Raw genomic sequence first — 19,833 nt, 5'->3', positions numbered from 1 at the left:
AGAAACTGATGATGACCAGGTTTGTAGCTGAGACTACTGCATACACAGTGCTGTCACTACCCATCAAGAGAGAGAAGAGATAAAAAGGTTTGAAGAATGGAGGTATATCAGTTTGGCCCTTACTGAATTTGAGGTGCCGGCAAGAGATACACTTCAAGAAGCAGGATGCATGGTTTTAAAAATACAGGCTGTGTTATTGAGTGAATGACCTTGCATCAACAACTTAACCTCCTTAGGCCGGTTTCTGAATTTGTAAAATAAGCGTGCTGTGTGAATCTGTAAAAAGGGATTAGTATAGTCTCAATCCTAAAATGTTAGTGACCTCAACTTTATCAGCAATTTTAAGTACTTTGGTTTGCATCCTTTTTTCCTTAAAGTTTTGGAGTATTATCCTATGTGCATTTCACCTTAAAAATTTAATAATAACTTTAATAAGAACCATTAACTAGCTAGGAGTTCACAAATTAATACATCTTGTTTTCTCTTAAATTTTAAGTGATAGTCAAACGCTGGTTTCCCTTACTGATGAAAGACCTATATTTAAGCTTCCTGGTCATTCCTGGGAAGAATATAAGCATTTTAAAAAGAATTGTAATATACTGCTGAAATTTCTTCTCCATGAATTTTTTTTTCCCCTCATGAATTTGGAGAGGTTGGAGACATTCCTATAACAGGGACAAGGAGGGAGGAAAATGCAGAAGATGCAAAAGGGGTTTATGTTAGACAAGTAATACCCTTAAGATATTCTCTATCACATTTTAAAATGAAAAAAATCATTTAGATAAGTATCTTACAATTTTACAATGCAAAATTAAGAATTAACAGAAATGAAAATTAAACAGGTCTCCTTAAAGTTTTATCATCCAGAAAGATCTTATTGCAGTATTAAGAATTGTGGAGCTCTTCCTGTCCTGTCTTCCTGTCCTTTCCAAATTGCACCCAACCTATAAACCAATATAAATTATTTCTAGGTTAAAATGAAGTTTGAGGGAAAGAAAGGGGACACTAGCCTCATGGTGACCCGTGTGTCAGTAGCCCTGACACTAAATGCAACTCTGGTTCAAAGACCAGCTTTCTGAAGAGTTGACATACAAATGGCTCACTATTTGAAAAAAGGAGTCCAGAATCCAGGAGAAGACTCATTCTGAGAACATTGTTTTCTACTGCCTCAACAGGAACTATCACTGCTTTGGTGAAAAAGAATCCCTCAGATTCAGAATCTTTAGGGAAATGCCATCCAATTGAGCCAAATGAACAATACCACAGGCTGGACAGCATGTATGTCTTCAGTACTTTCTATTGGATCAGCACAAACTGATCTATCTTGATGAAATGTTTAAGTACTATCACAATCTTATTCTTTCAATTTTAAGGATGCCTACTGGCCAGTTGCATAGTGCACCACAACTTAGTGAGGTAGATGAATAGTTCAACAAGAACTGAAACAAAAAGAATTAAGTTATTACTTATAAAATTTTCCAGTTTACAGAAAATTTCATTTTAACAGAAAAAGTAATTCTGTTAAGTACATCTGTAACCCTGATTACACACAATTGAAACACACAATTGTATTGTGACTAAAAAGTAAGACAATTTGGTTCGAATCCTGGTGCCTCTAATGTGATCTTGGGAATATTTTTTTAACCTCTTGAAGCCTAAATCTCTTTAGTAAAAAAGAAAAAAAAAAAAAAAAGAAAAAGAAAAAAAGGATCATTTAAAATATATTACATAACAAAAATAAAACCTGTTAGACAAAAGAAAACACCATTTCAACTATGATTTTGTTAGACTTTTATTATGAATATATTTTTTTGAGCCATCATTTCAAAGGATCTCTATAAAACTGCAAATCTTAAAGCAGTTAATTTTAAGAGTCAACAAGTTTTATTAAGACCAATGTTTTTTTTCTTTCAGGACCACTGTGAGCATGGACCACTATGATGGCCAAGCAGAAACCCTAGTTTTCAATTTCTCTAATGTAAAAACTATTTTACTTACTTGTGGATATTAACTTGATTGTGAAGAATGTAAAGCAAATTTCTGAAAATCTGTAAATAAACACGAGACTACATTTCATAATTCATGGCAAACAGTTAATTCTTGATTCTTCAAGTAAATATAACTGTAATATAGTAATCCAAAAGTTACTCTGGTGTTGAAATAAGCTATTATTTTTGAGTACTGTCCCCTTATTAATTTATCATCTAGATTATTATTTTTGTATATTACAAATGCAACTCTGAAACCGAGTAGGACACACAAAAAATCAGTAGTAGTCTTGGGCTAAAAATTTCCCACATATCATTCAAGGATTATCATTTAATCCAGATTTAGCAGTAACACGTTCTCAAACCAATAAATATAACGTGTATATTTATTGTATGTACCTATTTATAGGTACCAGACCATAATAAATCTGGATACAGTTAAGGATGAATAAATGTCAATAAAATGAACTATATACATGAATTTTCAGTTAAAAATATACCTTAAAAAATGACCAAAATAGTCCATTTCTACTGCTTTCTCCTTAAGTAATTATTCTCTTATGTGACAGTTACCCTCTAGAAGAGTAAGAAAAAGTCCTTTCATATTTAATGATAGGTTTAATCAGGTAATTAAAAACAAATTCTTATGATATCATCTGATATGTCCAATTACACGGGTATGATGTAACAAAAACAGTTACAAACTTATATATGCATATTTACATTATATATCCAAACTATCAAGCTAATCAACTATATCTAAGGAGATACATCATGACATGAGTTAAACAATTTTTCATTGCTTATTAGAAAGAATGCAGTCAGGCTTTTAATGGAATATACAAGTGAGGCACTTCTGAGGTCAAGAAAAAAAAGCAAATGACACTACATACTTGCAATGTTCACAAAAATCTCTGTGTATCTTTAATACAAAGGTTTTTCAACTAGATTATTCTTGAAAAGTTTCAAAACTAGCAACTTATGCAATTTAAGGAGCTTTCAGGAACAATGGCTAACATCAGTGTATCAAAGCATATGAAAGTTTTATAACCACCTGGCTGCTAGGCAAACAGTACCTTAATACCTTAAAGCCCTTCTTTTGTTGTTGTGGATTTTTTTTTGGGGGGGGGGGAGGTTATATAAATCATCTCAGGTTGTGATTGCTTAATGTTTTGACTCATTCCAAACACCTTATGGTACTATTATTATCATGGTTTATAGGCCAATTTTTTTTAAGTGCAACAACAATGCAAGTTTCTAGTGCTTTCCCTTCTACTGAGAAATGTGGTCCTGGAACTCAAATTAAGAATGAGAATATTTGGTGAAGAATCTGTTTTCTAGGTAACTAAAGTTTTCAAAGTTTTATATGTCGAAATATGTTACACTTGCTTAAGGTATCTTTGGGCTAAAATTAAAAACCCAATCTTCCCGCATATTCCAAACAGTAATACCCGAAACCTAAATTTCAACAAAAGAAACATCCTCTAAATTGCCCATCTGGAAGAAAGTACGTTTTCTGTACTTTGTAGCTTTGTATGTATGTTAGAAAACACCTCTGTGGTATTCAATTAAGGGGGGGGGGGCAGTGGGGAGAAAAAGAAAAGAAAAAGCAAGACTTACCCAAGGTATCAGATGGCACTATACACATGAATTGAAAGTGCATTTGTATTACTTCAAAAGTTCATTTTAGGCACTGCTGAATAACCAATGAAAATAGGTAGTTTCAAGTTTTCCCCTTTAAATTTTAACCCCTGTCCCAACATCATCCCAGAGACATACACACACTCTCTGAAGTTGTCATGATCAAATATAGGTGACGTTTATTTATTTTTTAAAAAAAACTCTCCCTGGCTGGTAATGGGAGGAAAATTAGAATACCATTTTGGTAATGGCTTTTGCAAGTTAAAAGAATTGGTTTTATAAATGCTTCGGCACATCCATTAAGTTTGATTGCCAGTTCTGAATATCAATAAATATTTTAAGACAGAATATGTAAGAAAAAAGTGCTTAAAATCTTTCAGTGACCAAAAGACACATTAGAGAAAAGGTTCATTTTACAGTTCCTTTGAGATATTTAACTCTTGCTTTGTTTGGAGGTGGCCACTACTTAAATAGCCCTTTTTATTGGTAGTAGTGATGAACCTGTCAGATCCTAATTGCCACCTTATGTCTCTGGTCTATGAATCATCCAGTAGGTGGTGCTGAAGTTCCATACCTCAGATTTCTTCAGAAGTCAAATGATTCCCCTGTCAAGGCAGGAGGAACATCATTTATGAATTATTAGTTCTGAACACAAGAAGCCTTCAGACCAAAGTCTTTGTTATGCCATCTAGACGATTTCGTTTTCAATATTTACTATAACTTAAGCTGGTTTAGCCATTTGTTTATGCTACCAGATTAAAAGCAAAGAGAAAGGTTTCAGAGGAAAAGCCAGTTGGCAGTGCCAAAACTGTCTGCAGAAGAAGAAAATATTCTTGAACAAACCTATACAAGTTTTAAGAATGAGGAATTTAAACTATCCTTTTTACACATTCTAATTCACTCAAGAGAACATTTTGACATAGGGATTCAGGTAACATTATATTATCAGTTAGTCTTCTAAACTGGTTTGGAATCTGAGTGTGTTAATTATAAAGATCCAAGGTGAAATAAAAAACATTTCATCACTATAGTTTTTAATGAAGAAACTTGTTTAAAATTGTAAAGGAAAAAAATGGGAATGGGATGGCAAAATCTTAGCAGCAAAGTGGTTAAACAAATTGAAAATATTAATGCACAAACATTAAAATATTAAAGCATATATGTTGCATATAAAATACAGTACAGAACCAGGAGTTGCACTATACTGATTAGTGCTTAACAGAAGAAATGATTAAATTTGTTCTTCCCAGAAGTATATACACAGTTCATTTCCACAGCATATTCCTATAAACCCAGCAAGTTATTTTCTTCAGTTATTCACACCTTGCTCAAACCTGAATTATGAACTCAGCACTTACAAATAAGAAAATTCATTCACAAGGAAAATCAATATTTCCATTTTACCAATAAAAAGTAATTTTGAAAGTTAACAGTCTATTCTAGGAAACCAAGTTTAGCTGAAAACTTCAGGGATGAAGATCATCTGATGTAGCAGTGTTCAATTATATAAACAGTAAAAATAAGTCTTAAAACTGCTGCTACAGTGTCATATTTTGGATTTAGTTCATCCAATTGATTTTTTAATACAAAACTAGAAATAACCTCTTCTTCATAACATCTATAGTTATCAATATATTTTTCTTCTTTTCAATGTGAAATAATACTTCAAGATGATCTATATACACAATGTTGTCAGTTCAAGCTGTCATATAAATATAAATGCTTTCTTAAAAAAAAGTATTTTACAGACAGTGTTATATACATTGTTCAGTTTGATCTGGGGCAAAAGAAGAAAGCTAACACAAGCTTAAATATGGTATGTAAAAAGAATGATACATAAATGACATTTTAAAACCTGCATAGAAATGAGCTTCAAATGGTAGTGTGATTTTAATCTTATCACTTCTGAAACTTCAAGCCATTAAAAAAAAGGCACACTTCTCAATTTTATCCCTCTAAGGGAATGTTCTTAAAGAACCTTTACTTGTTAGAGTTTTAATGTAACACTTACCAAAAACAAAAACAAAAAACCAAAAAAACAACAACAAAACACCCAACCAGACAAATTGAACCCAACTACTTCAAACAATCTGTTGGAACATTTATCCAACTACTTTGTAAATAAAACATCCAGCAATACAATGCTCTGCAAAAGAAATAAAATTATATGTACAAGATATTTCATTCACAATGTTGGATTAAATACTTTCCTGGGATAGTTTAGTATTTATTTTAACATAAAATAATTTTGCTTTTGGCAAGTTTAAATAAAGTAAAATGCAACTGGGAAAAGTTATTGTTACATGAATAATATAAGCACTGAGAATGAAGCTAAAAGATGATTAACACAGCTGAACATATTCTAGTTTAGCAGAATGATAAATGGAGATCTCAGGAGAAAACTTTTACATGAACTATCCAGTTACATTTTTTGCTTTGTAAAACATTTGTAAATGCAATATGATTTTTTTTGAAGGAGGAAAATCTGAAAGAAAACAACTTGCTGGTTGAATACCACAAAAAACAAAACAACAACCCCAAAACCTCACTTTTTTCTATGTTTACTCAGTCTTTTTATATAAAAATAAGTGTTACATTCCCATCAGAACATTAGACAATTACATCTGTGCTTAAAAAAAAAAAAAATTGGTCACTCAAGGCTATTAGAATATTTTTAAAGGTTTTAGATTACCAGAATGTATTGAGATAGAACTCAATATAAACTGTAGCCAAAGGGAAATAAGGATGAAAATATCAAATCATTCACATGGAATAAAAACGTTATTAACTAGATGAGTAAAATATTCAAAATATAATGGAATGTGACAGTAGATATATGTACATCTACTCCAGAACTAGGAAGGGGAAGAAAAGTTTAATATGTGATAATTCGTACCTTATATTTAGTTAAATATAAACATTTGTTATTTATACATAAAACCGCTTTCAAAAAACAACTAATAAATGATTTAGTTGTACTTGTTTTACTTCTTACAATTCCCAAGTGTTAACTTTTCTTAGACTGAAATCAACTGTCCCCTAGTGCACTTTTAGTTCATGTCTTAATGAATTCAAACCTTTAAAAGTCCCATCACCTAATGCATAAATATACAAAAATGCCAAAAATTAATCCCTTTTAGTTGGATATTTTATGCTCACTTTTTATAACCAATAATCAGAAACTGTTTCCTTTTGCAAATACTCTTTACAACCTGTAACAAAACATGCCATGCACTGAAGGGAAAAAGTTAGGCATGGCTAGCATCTGTGAAATGCCAAGAACTAACAAGTTCTGCTTCCTCCACGTGTGGCCCCAATGATACCAGGCAAGATTTCATATTGCTTGCCAAAAGCTTCCACAAATCCAAGTTATCTAATTCCTGGAAACAAAGATTTTAAGCTCATTTTGGCACTGGATCCTTTCATCCAGCAGCTTTATGTTTCCCGCCACAGCACCCACATGCCTCACCACAACGATGGCACATTCTCAAAGGGACATAGCAGCACATACATGGTACAATGAAAGACAAAGCTACTAGGGCTAACCATCGTAAGCAGAACTTGTCATCACTAGTGTCACATGAACAGGGATCAGAAAAATCTCCCTCTGAGTCTGACATACAATGATATAACATGCTCTCTGCACAGAGCATGCAACTAACTTGATATATGCATCTTTTAATAGGGTCTGGAGCATCCTGACATTTTCCCCTGCCATTTTCTTCATGATTAAACCTTTCCTGGCAGTATACGCAGCGGGAACGTTCACCATCTTCTTTTCTTCGTTTTGACTTCTTAAATTTTAACGAGGAAGGCTGTGTCTTAAATACCACAGAGTCTTTGAGTGAACTTAACTTAGTCTCATCCCCACAAGAGTACAGATAGTCTGATTTTTTACTGTCTGGTTTTGAAAATTGAATATTGGAATCAGTATCATCTCTCTCTAAGTCATTTTTCCACATGTCAGGATGTCTGTAGTCTGCATAACGACGTATTAAGATATCTCGAGGGTTTATTCTGACAATCTCATCCTCATCTTGAAAGCTGACATGTCGGATTGATTTCAAAGGGACCTTAAAAGGAAAGAAATGAAATTGGCAATAAGAATGGTGAAGGTTAATTTTACCTGTCAATTTGGAGGGGCTGCAGTGCCAAATATTTGATCAAACATTATTCTGGATGTTTAAGTGAAGATGTTTCTTGGATGAGATTAATCTTTAAATTCATGGATTGTGAATGAAGATTATTATCTTCCACTACATAAGCAGACTTTGTCAATTAGTTGAAGGCCTTAACAGTATAAAGGCTGACCACTCCCAAGCCAAGTCAGAATTCTGTTAGCAGACTGCCTTTGGATGGGACTGCAACTCTTCCTCAAGTCTCAGGCCCGAGAGCCCACCTGCATATTTTGCATATGTACTTCTATTATTTCATGAGCCAATTCCTTAAGATAAATCTCTGTGTATATATACACACAACTAGTTGATTCTGTTTCTCTGAAGAACCCTGATTCATTATAGATTCTAGTACCAAGAATTGGAGTGTTGCTGTTAACAAGGACCTAAAAATATAGAAATGCCTTTGGAGCTGGGTAATGGGTAGAGGCTAAAAGAGTTTTGGGGTGCATGTTACAAAACAGCCTGAGGAGACTGTTGGTAAAATATGGACATTAAATGTGCTTCTGGTGAAGGCTTAGATGAAATGACACTGGAGGAAAGGTGATACAATAAATTGGTAAAGAATGTGGATGAATTATATGCTAGTGTTCTGTGGAAGACAGAATTTGTGAGTGATGGACTTGGATATCTGGCAGAGATTTCTAAGCATAGTGTTGAAGGCACCCGGTTTCTCCTTGTGGCTAATACTAAAATGTGAGAGGAAAGGGATAAAGTGAAGTAGAAATTTTTAAGCAAAAAGCAGATCTTAAAGAGTTGGAAGTCTACGGATAGTGCAAAAATTGAGAAAGCACGTTCTGGAGAGAATACCAAAGGTGTGGCTGACCAATCATATAATAAAAAGATTACGATGTGATTCCTGAATCTAATCAACCATCTCAGTGACAATGCTGCCACATGGGACTACAGGGAACAGGTAGGATGAAATGAAGAACAGCTTTTGCACTTCTAGGATTTACAGGACTGGCAAATAGAGCTATCTGACTGGAAACATGTGCTATCCTTTAAGAATAGGAAAGAATGATCCCAAAGGTGAGGCTCTCTCACTTCCACAGGGCAGGGTCAATTCTCAGCTTCAGTGGATCAGAAACCTGAAACCTTGGGTATGAAGCTATATTACCCACTGTTGAGGGTTTGGGATCACCACTCTGCTGGGCCCACAGGACAAAGCATTGAGCCAAAGCCAAAGAGGATTATTTTCAAGGTTTTAGACTTGCTTAGGACTCATGACTGCTTTCTTCTTTCCAAGATTTCTTCCTTTTCAAAAGGGAGTATCTATTCTGTCTTTCCCATCATATTTTGAAATGCTGTCTTGCTTTACAGGTTTCCAGGTAGAGAGGAATCACATCTTAAGTCTCATCCACATTTGAGCTAAGATAAGATCCAGGACTTAGAATTGATACTAGAATGGGTTAAGACTTTAAAGGCTGTTGTGAGGGGATGAACCTGAGAAACCAGAGGGTGGGATGTTATGGGCTGAACTGTGTACTCCCTAAACCCCAGTACTTCAGAACGTGACTACATTTGAATACAAGGCCTTTAAAAGGTAACTACATATAAATAAAGTCTTTACAATGGGTCTTAATCCAATTTGACTGGTATCCTCTCAAGGAAATCTGGGGGCACCAGGGTGGCTCAGTCATGTAAGTATCCGACTCTTATTTTCAGCTCAGGTCATGATCTTAGAGTTGTGAGATCGAGCCCTGTGTGGAGCTTCACACTCAGCCAAGAGTCTGCTGGAAATTCTCTTCCTCTCCCTCTAACCCTCCCCCTGCTCACAAGTGCTCACGCTCTTCCACTCTCTAAAATAAATAAATAAATCTTTAAAAAGAAGTGGGAGTGGGGTGCAGCCCGGGTGGCTCAGCGGTTTAATGCCACCTTCAGCCCAGGGCGTGATCCTGGAGACCCAGGACTGAGTCCCTCGTCAGGCTCCCTGCATGGAGCCTGCTTCTCCCTCTGTCTGTGTCTGTGTCTCTGCCTCTCTCTCTCTGCCTCTCATGAATAAATAAAATCTTTAAAAAAAAAAAAAAAAAAGAAAGGTTGGGGGAGGAAAGAAAGAGAAATTTGGACATACAGAGAGAGGCACCAGAAATTTGGGTACACAAAAGAAAGACCATGTGAGGATAGAGCCAAAAAGTAGACATTTACAAGCTAGGAAGAGAAGCCTCAGAAGAAACCAAAGATGCCAACATCTTAATTTTGGACTTTCAATTTTCAGAATTGTGAGAAAATAATTTTTTTGTTTAAGCCACTCTGTCTGGTATTTTGTTATGATAGCCCTTGCAAACTAATATATAGACATACATGTATACAGCTTGGCTATATGAATCTCTGAAAATGACTTAAAACACACTACACTCACTTGTTCTCATTTCCTCCCTTTCTGCCTTCTCCCACCCCCTTTCTGAGTAGACGTCTTCCTGAGGCCAGGGAGCAAATTAATCTTTTTGGGGATAAATCAAATGGAATCTAAGTCAAAATAACCTTTCCCTTTAGTTTATACAAGTGGGCTTCTTGTAGTCACATTTGTATTTCCTAGTCCCAGTCCCTGGACACAGTGACTGGCCTACAGGATAGCACCTGATCCAGGTTGAGACAAACTTCCATTCTCAAGATATTTGGAAGTGGGGCTAAAAAACACCTTTAGATCTGGGCTAAAGGTGGAATGATGGATACAGTCTATTCAATTAACAATATATAATTCCTATTGGCTTTATGCAGTGATAAATACACAGTGGCAATTCCCAGGCTCAAACCAGAAATTTAAATGAAATTTAACTAATAATGTTTATAAACATGCATGTAGCAAATCTATACATGAAAAAAAAGTTTTCTAGTATAATTCAGCCACATGGAAAATAGAAGGACTAAAAAAACTTCACTTGTATGCTAATTATATTCCATATCAGAAGATAAAACTAAGATCACTTACCCTATTTTGGGACTTTAGGCTTCCACATTCCTTGGATATTTGCCGTTGTACATATTCTATACTTCTGTCCTGAATGTCTAGGCCTGGATGACTGAACATTATCTAAAATATAAACAATTTCTACTTCAGTGACAAGAGAATGTATTTATTTTTAATAAAACTATATACAGTGTGTATTCCACAACTTCCTAGCCTATTAGTAGAGAAGTTTTTCAAAATAGTTTTAATAAAAATCATTTGAATCACTCCATTTATTATTTAAAGTCGGGTCATCTGTTACACATTTAAACTTTAATTTCGAAAGTAACATGAACTTCTGGTTTCTGATTCTGCATGTAAGGAACTTAGTAATGCTACTCTGTCCTAACAAGTAAAAGATCCAAATAGAAAAAATTTCACCAACTGTTCTCAGATCTGTAAGAGAGAGGAGTACACAGCACAAACCACTGCTTCCAAGACTGGAGAAAGACAGGAAAATAAAGGGAATCACAGCTCACTAGAGCAGATTCATGAGCAGAAACTGCAGCAGAAACCAGTGCTAAGGTAGGAAAACCTGAACTGTAATTGATGAGTTGCCGGAGCTCAAGGTATATAACTCAGGGTCAAAAACTCTAGGTGGACCCAGTCATGGTGAAGCTCTCAAACTTCTGAGTTACTGCCAAGAGCTCAACCAGGTTCTTGGGAGTAAATATCAGAAAAATCCCTGCCTGCTTTCCAGAAGGGGGAGGGGGATAAGGAACCATTTTTGAACTGTGCTAGAATACTCTGGGTATTTTTGTTTGTTTTACAAGGTCTGCCCTCAGAAGAAACTAGTTAATCAGAGCCTGACCTACTAGAATATTATCAGACCCTACATGACCTAGGAGAAGAGAAATAGCCAACTCTAGTCAACTCTAACCACCTGACCCAACTAAAAAGTTAGAAAAAAATGTGAAATACTTCTGGAGTTCACAGTCTAAAAGCAAAGGCTCATTCTAAAAGACTAGTCCTAATCACAGGACTACAGAATGCTTCCCCTCCCCAGCCATACCTCACTACCACATACTAACGCCCTATTTATAGCAGTTCCTTTTACCCAGTACATCATGTCTAGCTATTAAAAAAACTGTAAAACATACTGAAATGCAAAAACACAATTTGAAGAGAAAAAACAAGCATCAGAACCAGACATGGCAAGGATGCTGGAATTAACAGACTAAGATTTCAAAACAACTATGATTAATATGCTAAAGGTTCTAATGAATAGATAGCATGCAAGAACAAATGAGGAATATAAGGAAAGAGAGTAAATTCTAATAAGGAACCAAAAAATGCTAGAGACGACAAACACTAAGAGAAACGAAGAATGCCTTAGCTGAACTAGACTGGACATTACTGAGGAAAGAATGGGAAGTTATTTAAAATAGTAACGACTGAGAATTTACCTAAATTAATGTCAGACACCAAGCCACAGACACAGGAAACTCAAAGAACACCAAGCAGGATAAATGCAAAAAAAAACCCCAACCAACCAACCAACCAAACCAAAAAAAACAAAAAATAAAACAAAAAACAAAAACAAAACAAAAAAAAAACACACTATACCTAAGCATTTCATTTTCAAACTAGAAAAAATCCTGAAAAATGACAAAAAAAAAAAAAAAAAGACCTTACTTATAAAGGAATAATTACATCTGACTTCTCCTCAGAAACCATATAAGAAGGAAATGGAGTGAAATATATAAAGTTGGTGAAAGAAAAAAATCTGCCAACCTAGAATTCTGTGCCCTGACAAAACAAACAAACTTCAAAGGAGATACAGACTTTCTCAGGCAAATAAAAACTGAAGAAATTTGTTGCCAATAGGTCTGCCTTATAAGAAATATTATGAAGTTGTTTAGAGAGAAAGAAAATAATACAGATCAGAAACTCAGACCTTCATAAGAGTAAAGGAATATTAAAGAAAGAATAAAATAATTTTCACAATAAAATTTTATTTTTTCTTATTAATTGAGCTAACAGAATAGCTTATTCAAAAATAATAACAACGTATTCAATCATATATGATAATGTATACATATGTATGTATATATATAAAGTGAAATAAATAACAGCAATGATATAAGAGATGGGAAGAAGGGATTAGGATTATTTTGTTATTATAAAGTAATCCCAAAGCTTGTAAAGTGGTTTAGTGTTCTTTGAAAATGAACACAGATAAGTTTAATATCTTACATACTGCAAACCACAAGGCAACCACACAAAAAAGGTAAAAACAAATATAATTTACATGCTAAAAAAAGGAGAAACTGAAACCATATAAAATGTTGACTTAAACCACTAAAGACAGAAAATAAGTGAAAGGCAAAAATAGAAACAGAGGACAAAGGTGACAAATAGAAAACTGTAAAAAAAAAAAAAAAGGTATTAATTCCACTGTTTCAATAATCACTTTGTTAATGTCCTATAGGTATCAGTTAAAAAATAGAGACTATCAGAGGGAATAAAAAAAGCTAAGACCCAATTACAAAAAAATACTGTAAGTATAAAGACACACATAGAGTAAAAGTAAATGAATGGAGAATACTACACTATACTAACATTAATCAAAAGGAAGCAAATTTAATTCATTTCAGACAAAGCAGACTTCAAAGCAAGGAAAGCTATCGGTCAAAACAAAGGAGCATTATATAATGTTATGAGATTAATTTTCTAAGAAGACCTAGAAATCCTTAATGGTACATGCTTAAGAACAGAGCATTAAATTACACAAGGCAAAACTTGATAGAACTGCAAGGAGAAATAAATGTACCTATTACCACAGCTGGAGTCTTCAATGCTCCTCTATCGGAAATGGAAAGACCCAAAAGGCATAAAAGCAGTAAGGATCTAACTGAACCCAACACCATCAATCAAGTGAATATTAAGTGAAACCTATAGACTACTTAGCAGCAGTATTTTCTCAAGCTCACATAAACATTAACCAAGAGACCACATTCTGGGCTATAAAACAGACTTTAATAAAATTTAAATGAATAGAAATTATACAATGTTCACTCTTAGACCACAAAGGAATTAAATCAGAAACCAGGGCAGCCCGGGTGGCTCAGCGGTTTAGTGCCGCCTTCCGCCTAGGGCCTGATCCTGGAGACCCGGGATCAAGTCCCACGTCAGGCTCCCTGTATGAAGCCTGCCTCTCCCTCTGCCTGTGTCTCTGCCTCTCTCTGTGTGTCTCTCATGAATAAATAAATAAATATCTTTAAAAATAGATAAACAAACAAACAAATAAATAAAATAAACCAGAAACCAGCAACAGAAGGGTAAGTGAAAATTCCCCAAATATGTGGAGATTAAACAAAATAACAAATTTCCAAATAGCAAGTAGATCAAAGAAGAAATCAAGAGAAATTAAGAAGTATTTCGAACTAAATGGAAATGAAAATTGTGGGATGGAGTGAAGGAAGTGCTTAAGACGGAAATTTATAGCATCAGCTATGTATATACATATTAGAAAAGAAAAAGCTATAAACAATAATCTAAGTTTCCACCTTAGAAAAAAACAGAAAAAGAAGATCAAATCCAAAGCTAGAGTTTCTAGCTAATTCAATAAGAGGAAATAAAAAGCATATAGATTGAAAAGGAAGAAATAAAACTGTCCTTGTTCACAGATGACATAATCATCTATGTGGAAAATCTGAAAGAATTGATAAAATAACTCCAAGAACAGCAATTATAGCAAAGTTGCAGGATACAAGATTTATATAAAAAAGCCAATCACTTTCCTATATACGAACAATAAATACACAGTTTGACATTAAAAACATGATACTATTAAAAAATAAAAAAATAAAAAAATAAAAACATGATACTATTATTCACAGTAGCACTCCCCAAAATGAAATACTTAGGTATACATCTAACAAAATATGTATATAACATCTGTATGAGGAAATCTATAAAATGATAATGAACAAAATAAAAGAAAATCAATGCAGAGATATCTCATGTTCACGGATTGGAAGACTCAATATATCAAGATGTCAGTTCTTCCCAAATTGGCCTATAGATTAAATGCAATCCCAATTAAAACCCTAGCAAGTTATTTTGTGGATATTGACAAACTGATTCTGAAGTTTACAGAAAGGGGTAAAAGACCCAGAATAGCCAACATAACACTGAAGGAGAATTAAAGCTGGAGGACTGACGTTACCTTACTTCCAGGCTGAAGTAATCAAGACAGTGTGGTACAGGCAAAAGAACAAATAGATCAGTGGAACAGAAAGATAACCCTGGTTATGGCAATGACTTTTCGGATACAACACAAAAGGCACAATCCATGAAAGAAAGAACTGATAAGCAGAACTTCATTAAAATTAAGTCTATGTGCTCTGCAAAATACAATGTCAAAATAAGAAGAAGACAAACCACGGACTGGGAGAAAATATTTGTAAAAGATATCTAATAAAGGAATGTTACCCAAAATATACAAAGAATTCTTAAAAAACAATAAATAAACTACCAACTCAATTTAAAAAATGGGCTAAATATCTCAACAGGCACTTCACCAAGAAGATACACAAATGGAAAGTAAAGAAATGAAAAGATGCTACATACCTTAAGTCATCAGGGAAATACAAATTAAAACAATGAGATTTCACTACACAACTAGTAGAATGGCCAATATTCAGAACACTGACAACACCAAATGCTGGGGAGGATGTGGAGAAACAGAACCCTTACTGACTGACTGCTGGTAGGAATTCCAAATGTTACAGCTACTTTGGAAGACAATTTGGTAATTTCTTGTAACACTAAACATATTTTCCCCATATGATCCAACAATTGCACTCCTTGATATTTATCCAAAAGATTCAAAACCTTATGTCCACCCAAAAATCTGTACACCAATGTTTATAGCAGCTCATATTTGATTGCTAAAACTTGGAAGCAACCAAAATGTCCTTCAGTAGGTGATAAAGTGTGGTATACCCAGACAATAGAATATTATTCAGTATTTAAAAAAAAAAAAAAGACGTGGAAGCATTTTACATGCATATTACTAAGGGAAAAAAAAACAATCTGAAAAGGCGATATACTTTATGATTCCAACAATATGGCTTTCTGATACAGGCAAACTATAAAGGTAATAAAAGGGTAAGTGGTTGCCAGGAATTGTGTTTTTGTGGGGTAGAGAAGAGGTGAATAGGTGGGACACAGAATTTTTAGGGCCATAATGATACCATAATGATGGATATACGTCATGTATTTGTCTGAATCCACAGAATACAAAACACTAAAAGTGAACTCAAATGTAAATTATGGACTGTGGGTGATTATGATGTGTCAAGGTAGGTTCAACAATTTTAACTTTCCACTGGAGATACTTTTCACTTTGGCACTATATATTTACATACACACTCATGTATGTTTGCATTTATGTGGATCTTTGAAAATTTAGTGCTTCCTTACACTTGTTACATTATAGATACGTTTCTGTTTGATACATAGAGCTTTACCTTATTTCTTCTTAATATTCCATTGAATGAATGACTTAATTTATGTAACTAGTCTGATTAATATAGTCTTTCCCCAGCTTTTGCTGTTATAAACACAGCTGAACAATATCTTTATACAATAACTTTTAATACACATGTTCAAATATATTTGCATCACAAATTCCTAAAAGTAAAATTGTTGGATTAAAAAGTTTGTATACTTTAATTCAAAAATGAATTTAAATGGATATATCCAACTTGAACCACCTACTTAGTAGTGTCTTAAACAAAAAAGAAGTTTAATAAAAAGTTGAAAAAAATAAAAAAATAAAAAATAAAAATAAATAAAAATAGTTAAGGATTCAAAGAGGTTATTTCATTCCCAGCCTTGTTTCTTACTGTTTTATAATTTTACTTTAATTAGCACTTTAATCACATAGTAGGACCATAAAGAGAACAGAAGCAATCTAATTTTAAGCATGAGGTAGGACTAGAGGATTAATGTAGGATGAAGTACAGTTTCTGGATTATGGTGTTTACTCTCTCTAACCTGTCTTTATTATGCATTCTCCAATGTCTACCTTCTTCTATCTAGTGGGAAAAATTATGAGCTACTATTTCCCAGTTTTCCTTTTAGTTTCAATATATTCAACTCTATTTGATATCCTAAAAAATATATAGTACTAGGCATTATGGGAAGCATGATGTAGAAAAAATGGTTCTTAACCTTACTGACATAAACTTATGTAATTATAACTTAAGGTGGAATATGTAAGAATTCAGGAATTAATGGGAAGAAATCACTGGATTCAATAGTCTGGGATGGTGTCATGAAGAAAATGGGACCTGAAGTAAACACAGAATGAAGTAAGTATTTGGGCAGATTTAAAAAAAAAAGGATCTAAAACATGCAACTTGATATATGAAGATGCAGCACAGCTTATCAGTGGGGGAAGTAATTCAATAAATAGTATGAGGACAATTAATTATCTATATGGAAAAAAATAAAACTGGTTCCCTACCACAGAAGAGGAATTAATTTGAAGTGGGTTACAGATAAAACTTTAAAACTTTTAGAAGAGGGAGAAAATCTTTGAGATAAAAATAGGGAGAAATTTGTAGAAACAGCATCAGGAAAAGAAGGGTAAATCAGTTGCATTAAAATTTAGAATTCATCAAAAACACCTTTAAAGAGAGTGAAAAACTACCATTAACTAAGAGATATTGCCTATATATAAAACTCAAAATGGGGAAATATCAATGAAAATTTTATTACTTGGATTGCTTGGGAACAAGGTCATATAGAACACTACATAATGAAAATCATTTTATAAAGGAAAAATCATCTATAATTTTGCAAATGCTCAATAAATATCTTAGTTATAGAACACATGAATCCTATATGCTAATTTGTCTAATTTGTCCAGAGTCTTCTGTACACATCAATGTCAAAAGCCCATTCTTATACACCTGAAGAAACTCTTGCATATGAATAGTTGGAACAAGAAAGTTTGTACTAGCAGTATGTTTAATAACAACAAAAATATGGAAATTACTGAAATATCCACTGGCCAAAGAAGAAGAAATAAGTGGTGAAGATACCAAGAAAAGCACAGGAATGCAAAGCAAACAAAATCCAAGGTAATGGTTACCTCTAGAATGAAGGCAAGGGGATAGGACTGGGGGTGCTCCTCTCTTTGTTTGCTGGTTTCTACATATATTGTTTTCTATGTATTAAATATGTCATAAATTTTCTATCAGAAGCTCACTGATACATGTGCCTTTATTTGTCCACAATGAAATGACCTTCAGGAACTTGAAAGTAAGCAAAATCGAGTAAAAGAGACATAATGACTTCTAGGCCTATTAGACCTAACTAATATCTGACTGAGAGCATTAGCATTTTGAAAGAATGTACCTATCCATCAAAAGGATTTAAATAGCCCATGGAAGCACAGAAAATGAGTCAAAGACAAACACAATGCCTACCTAAGCATAACTTGAGGAAAAGCTAGTGTTTTTTTCAGCTAATGTTAGGTAACAATTCTCCATAGGTCTCATTTCTGCACATCTAATGAGGAAAGATGCCTCTGTTTCAGACTATCTATGCAAAGATGGGTATAAAGCGAAACCAATGAAAGATAGTGTCTTTCCTGTTTTCAGTTAGGTTTGTTTAATATCCAATATGACTATGACACTGTGTCTTCCCTGGCAGAAATCAGGCAAACCTTACTATCCTTTATAAAAGACTTTGGGTTCCCTAAGCCCAGGGTTCCAATGCTGCAATGCAAACCAGAGTGTGCAACATCCACCCTGAGCAGCTTAGCACCATCCCCGTGGGACTTGGAAGTTCAGGGGACCAACACAAACATGAACCTCATGCTACTTCATTGTGCTATACAGTAATAATGTCCTTTGTCTCTCATCTACCAGTCTTGTCTTCTGTCAGCATCCATACAATTGGCAGGTTAACCTGTTAGCCAGGATAAAATCTCAGACTGTTCATATTTCTTGACAGTAAGGAAGGAGTCTAGACCTTTTGGCAAAATTGTTCTTCTGTTGTAGAGAAGAAGGCTCCATCAAGCTACCCAGTCAAAGGCAATTAAACATTCAAAGCACATAAGTACTCTGCTGAGCATATAAGCATGAAGCTAGATTTGGGCAATGATCTACATCTCATAAAAGACCTACTTTATGTAGACAATGTACTAAACAAGTTACCTCTAGTTCTACAATCCACAGGATGGCTTAAATTTTACATTCTAATTTTTACATACCATTTTCTTAAATTTAATTATTTTAATCCATGAAAGATGACTCCAGTCTTAACATCCTGACAAAATATGGTTTCTTTTTTTTTTTTTTTTTTTTTATGATAGTCACAGAGAGAGAGAGAGAGAGAGAGAGAGAGAGAGGCAGAGGGAGAAGCAGGCTCCATGCACCGGGAGCCCGATGTGGGATTCGATCCCGGGTCTCCAGGATCGCGCCCTGGGCCAAAGGCAGGCGCCAAACCGCTGTGCCACCCAGGGATCCCTAAAATATGGTTTCTGACCTTCAAATTTAAGGACACGTTCTGTTGTACTATGGGAAATTCACCATGTGAGGCCTATTGGGTGACATCCAAATGGAGAAATTATGCCACTATAACAGGGCTGTGCCAAATACAAGTGTGTATTATTCCTGTTAAGAAATTTCTGTAATTACTTATTAAATTCATAGGTAATATCTACCATAGCTTTAAAGGAGAATACGTGCTATATTCTAATTCCTAATAAACTGAGTTTGCTTATTTTAACATCAGCAAATGTGTGTAATTAAATGTCTAGTTCTACAAACTCATAAAACGTAACTCTTGTTTCTCTATGTCACATCAATCTTGGAGATAAGGAAAATATTGTAAAAAGCCTGGAATTTAGACCCAGAAACCATGTTCAAAATCCCTATGCTAAGAGCTTCCTGCCAAATGTTGTTTATTTCCCGGTTTGCAGTTTTCTAGCATTATTTTGTACTTTTCTTCATGTTGACCACAGACTTCAACCACTCCCACCACTATCATTGCCATTTTGGGAGAAGGGCTCAGTTTCTTCCCTTCAGTCAAAAGAGTAGCTTAAAGTTTATAGGTA

General features: G+C 34.2%; 1 protein-coding gene across 3 annotated transcripts in view; it reads right to left on the bottom strand.

Moving 5' to 3' along the window:
• Positions 1–2,586: 2,586 nt before the first annotated feature.
• Positions 2,587–19,833, bottom strand: part of SPRED1 (sprouty related EVH1 domain containing 1) — a 120,363-nt gene continuing 103,116 nt past the window's right edge. For 2 of the 3 annotated variants that reach the window (XM_038580010.1, XM_038580011.1), the window contains exons 6-7: positions 10,737–10,838; positions 2,587–7,702 (exon numbers count right to left, since the gene is read on the bottom strand). In XM_038580010.1, the coding sequence (XP_038435938.1) occupies positions 7,052–7,702; positions 10,737–10,838 (753 nt within the window). In that variant the 3' untranslated portion in view covers positions 2,587–7,051. The remainder of the gene's footprint in view (positions 7,703–10,736; positions 10,839–19,833) is intronic. The other variant, XM_038580012.1, reaches the window with a different exon arrangement.

Source organism: Canis lupus, chromosome 30 (assembly GCF_011100685.1).
Source record: "Canis lupus familiaris isolate Mischka breed German Shepherd chromosome 30, alternate assembly UU_Cfam_GSD_1.0, whole genome shotgun sequence".
Classification (NCBI taxonomy): domain Eukaryota; kingdom Metazoa; phylum Chordata; class Mammalia; order Carnivora; family Canidae; genus Canis; species Canis lupus.
This window is presented reverse-complemented; position numbering and strand designations above follow the sequence as displayed.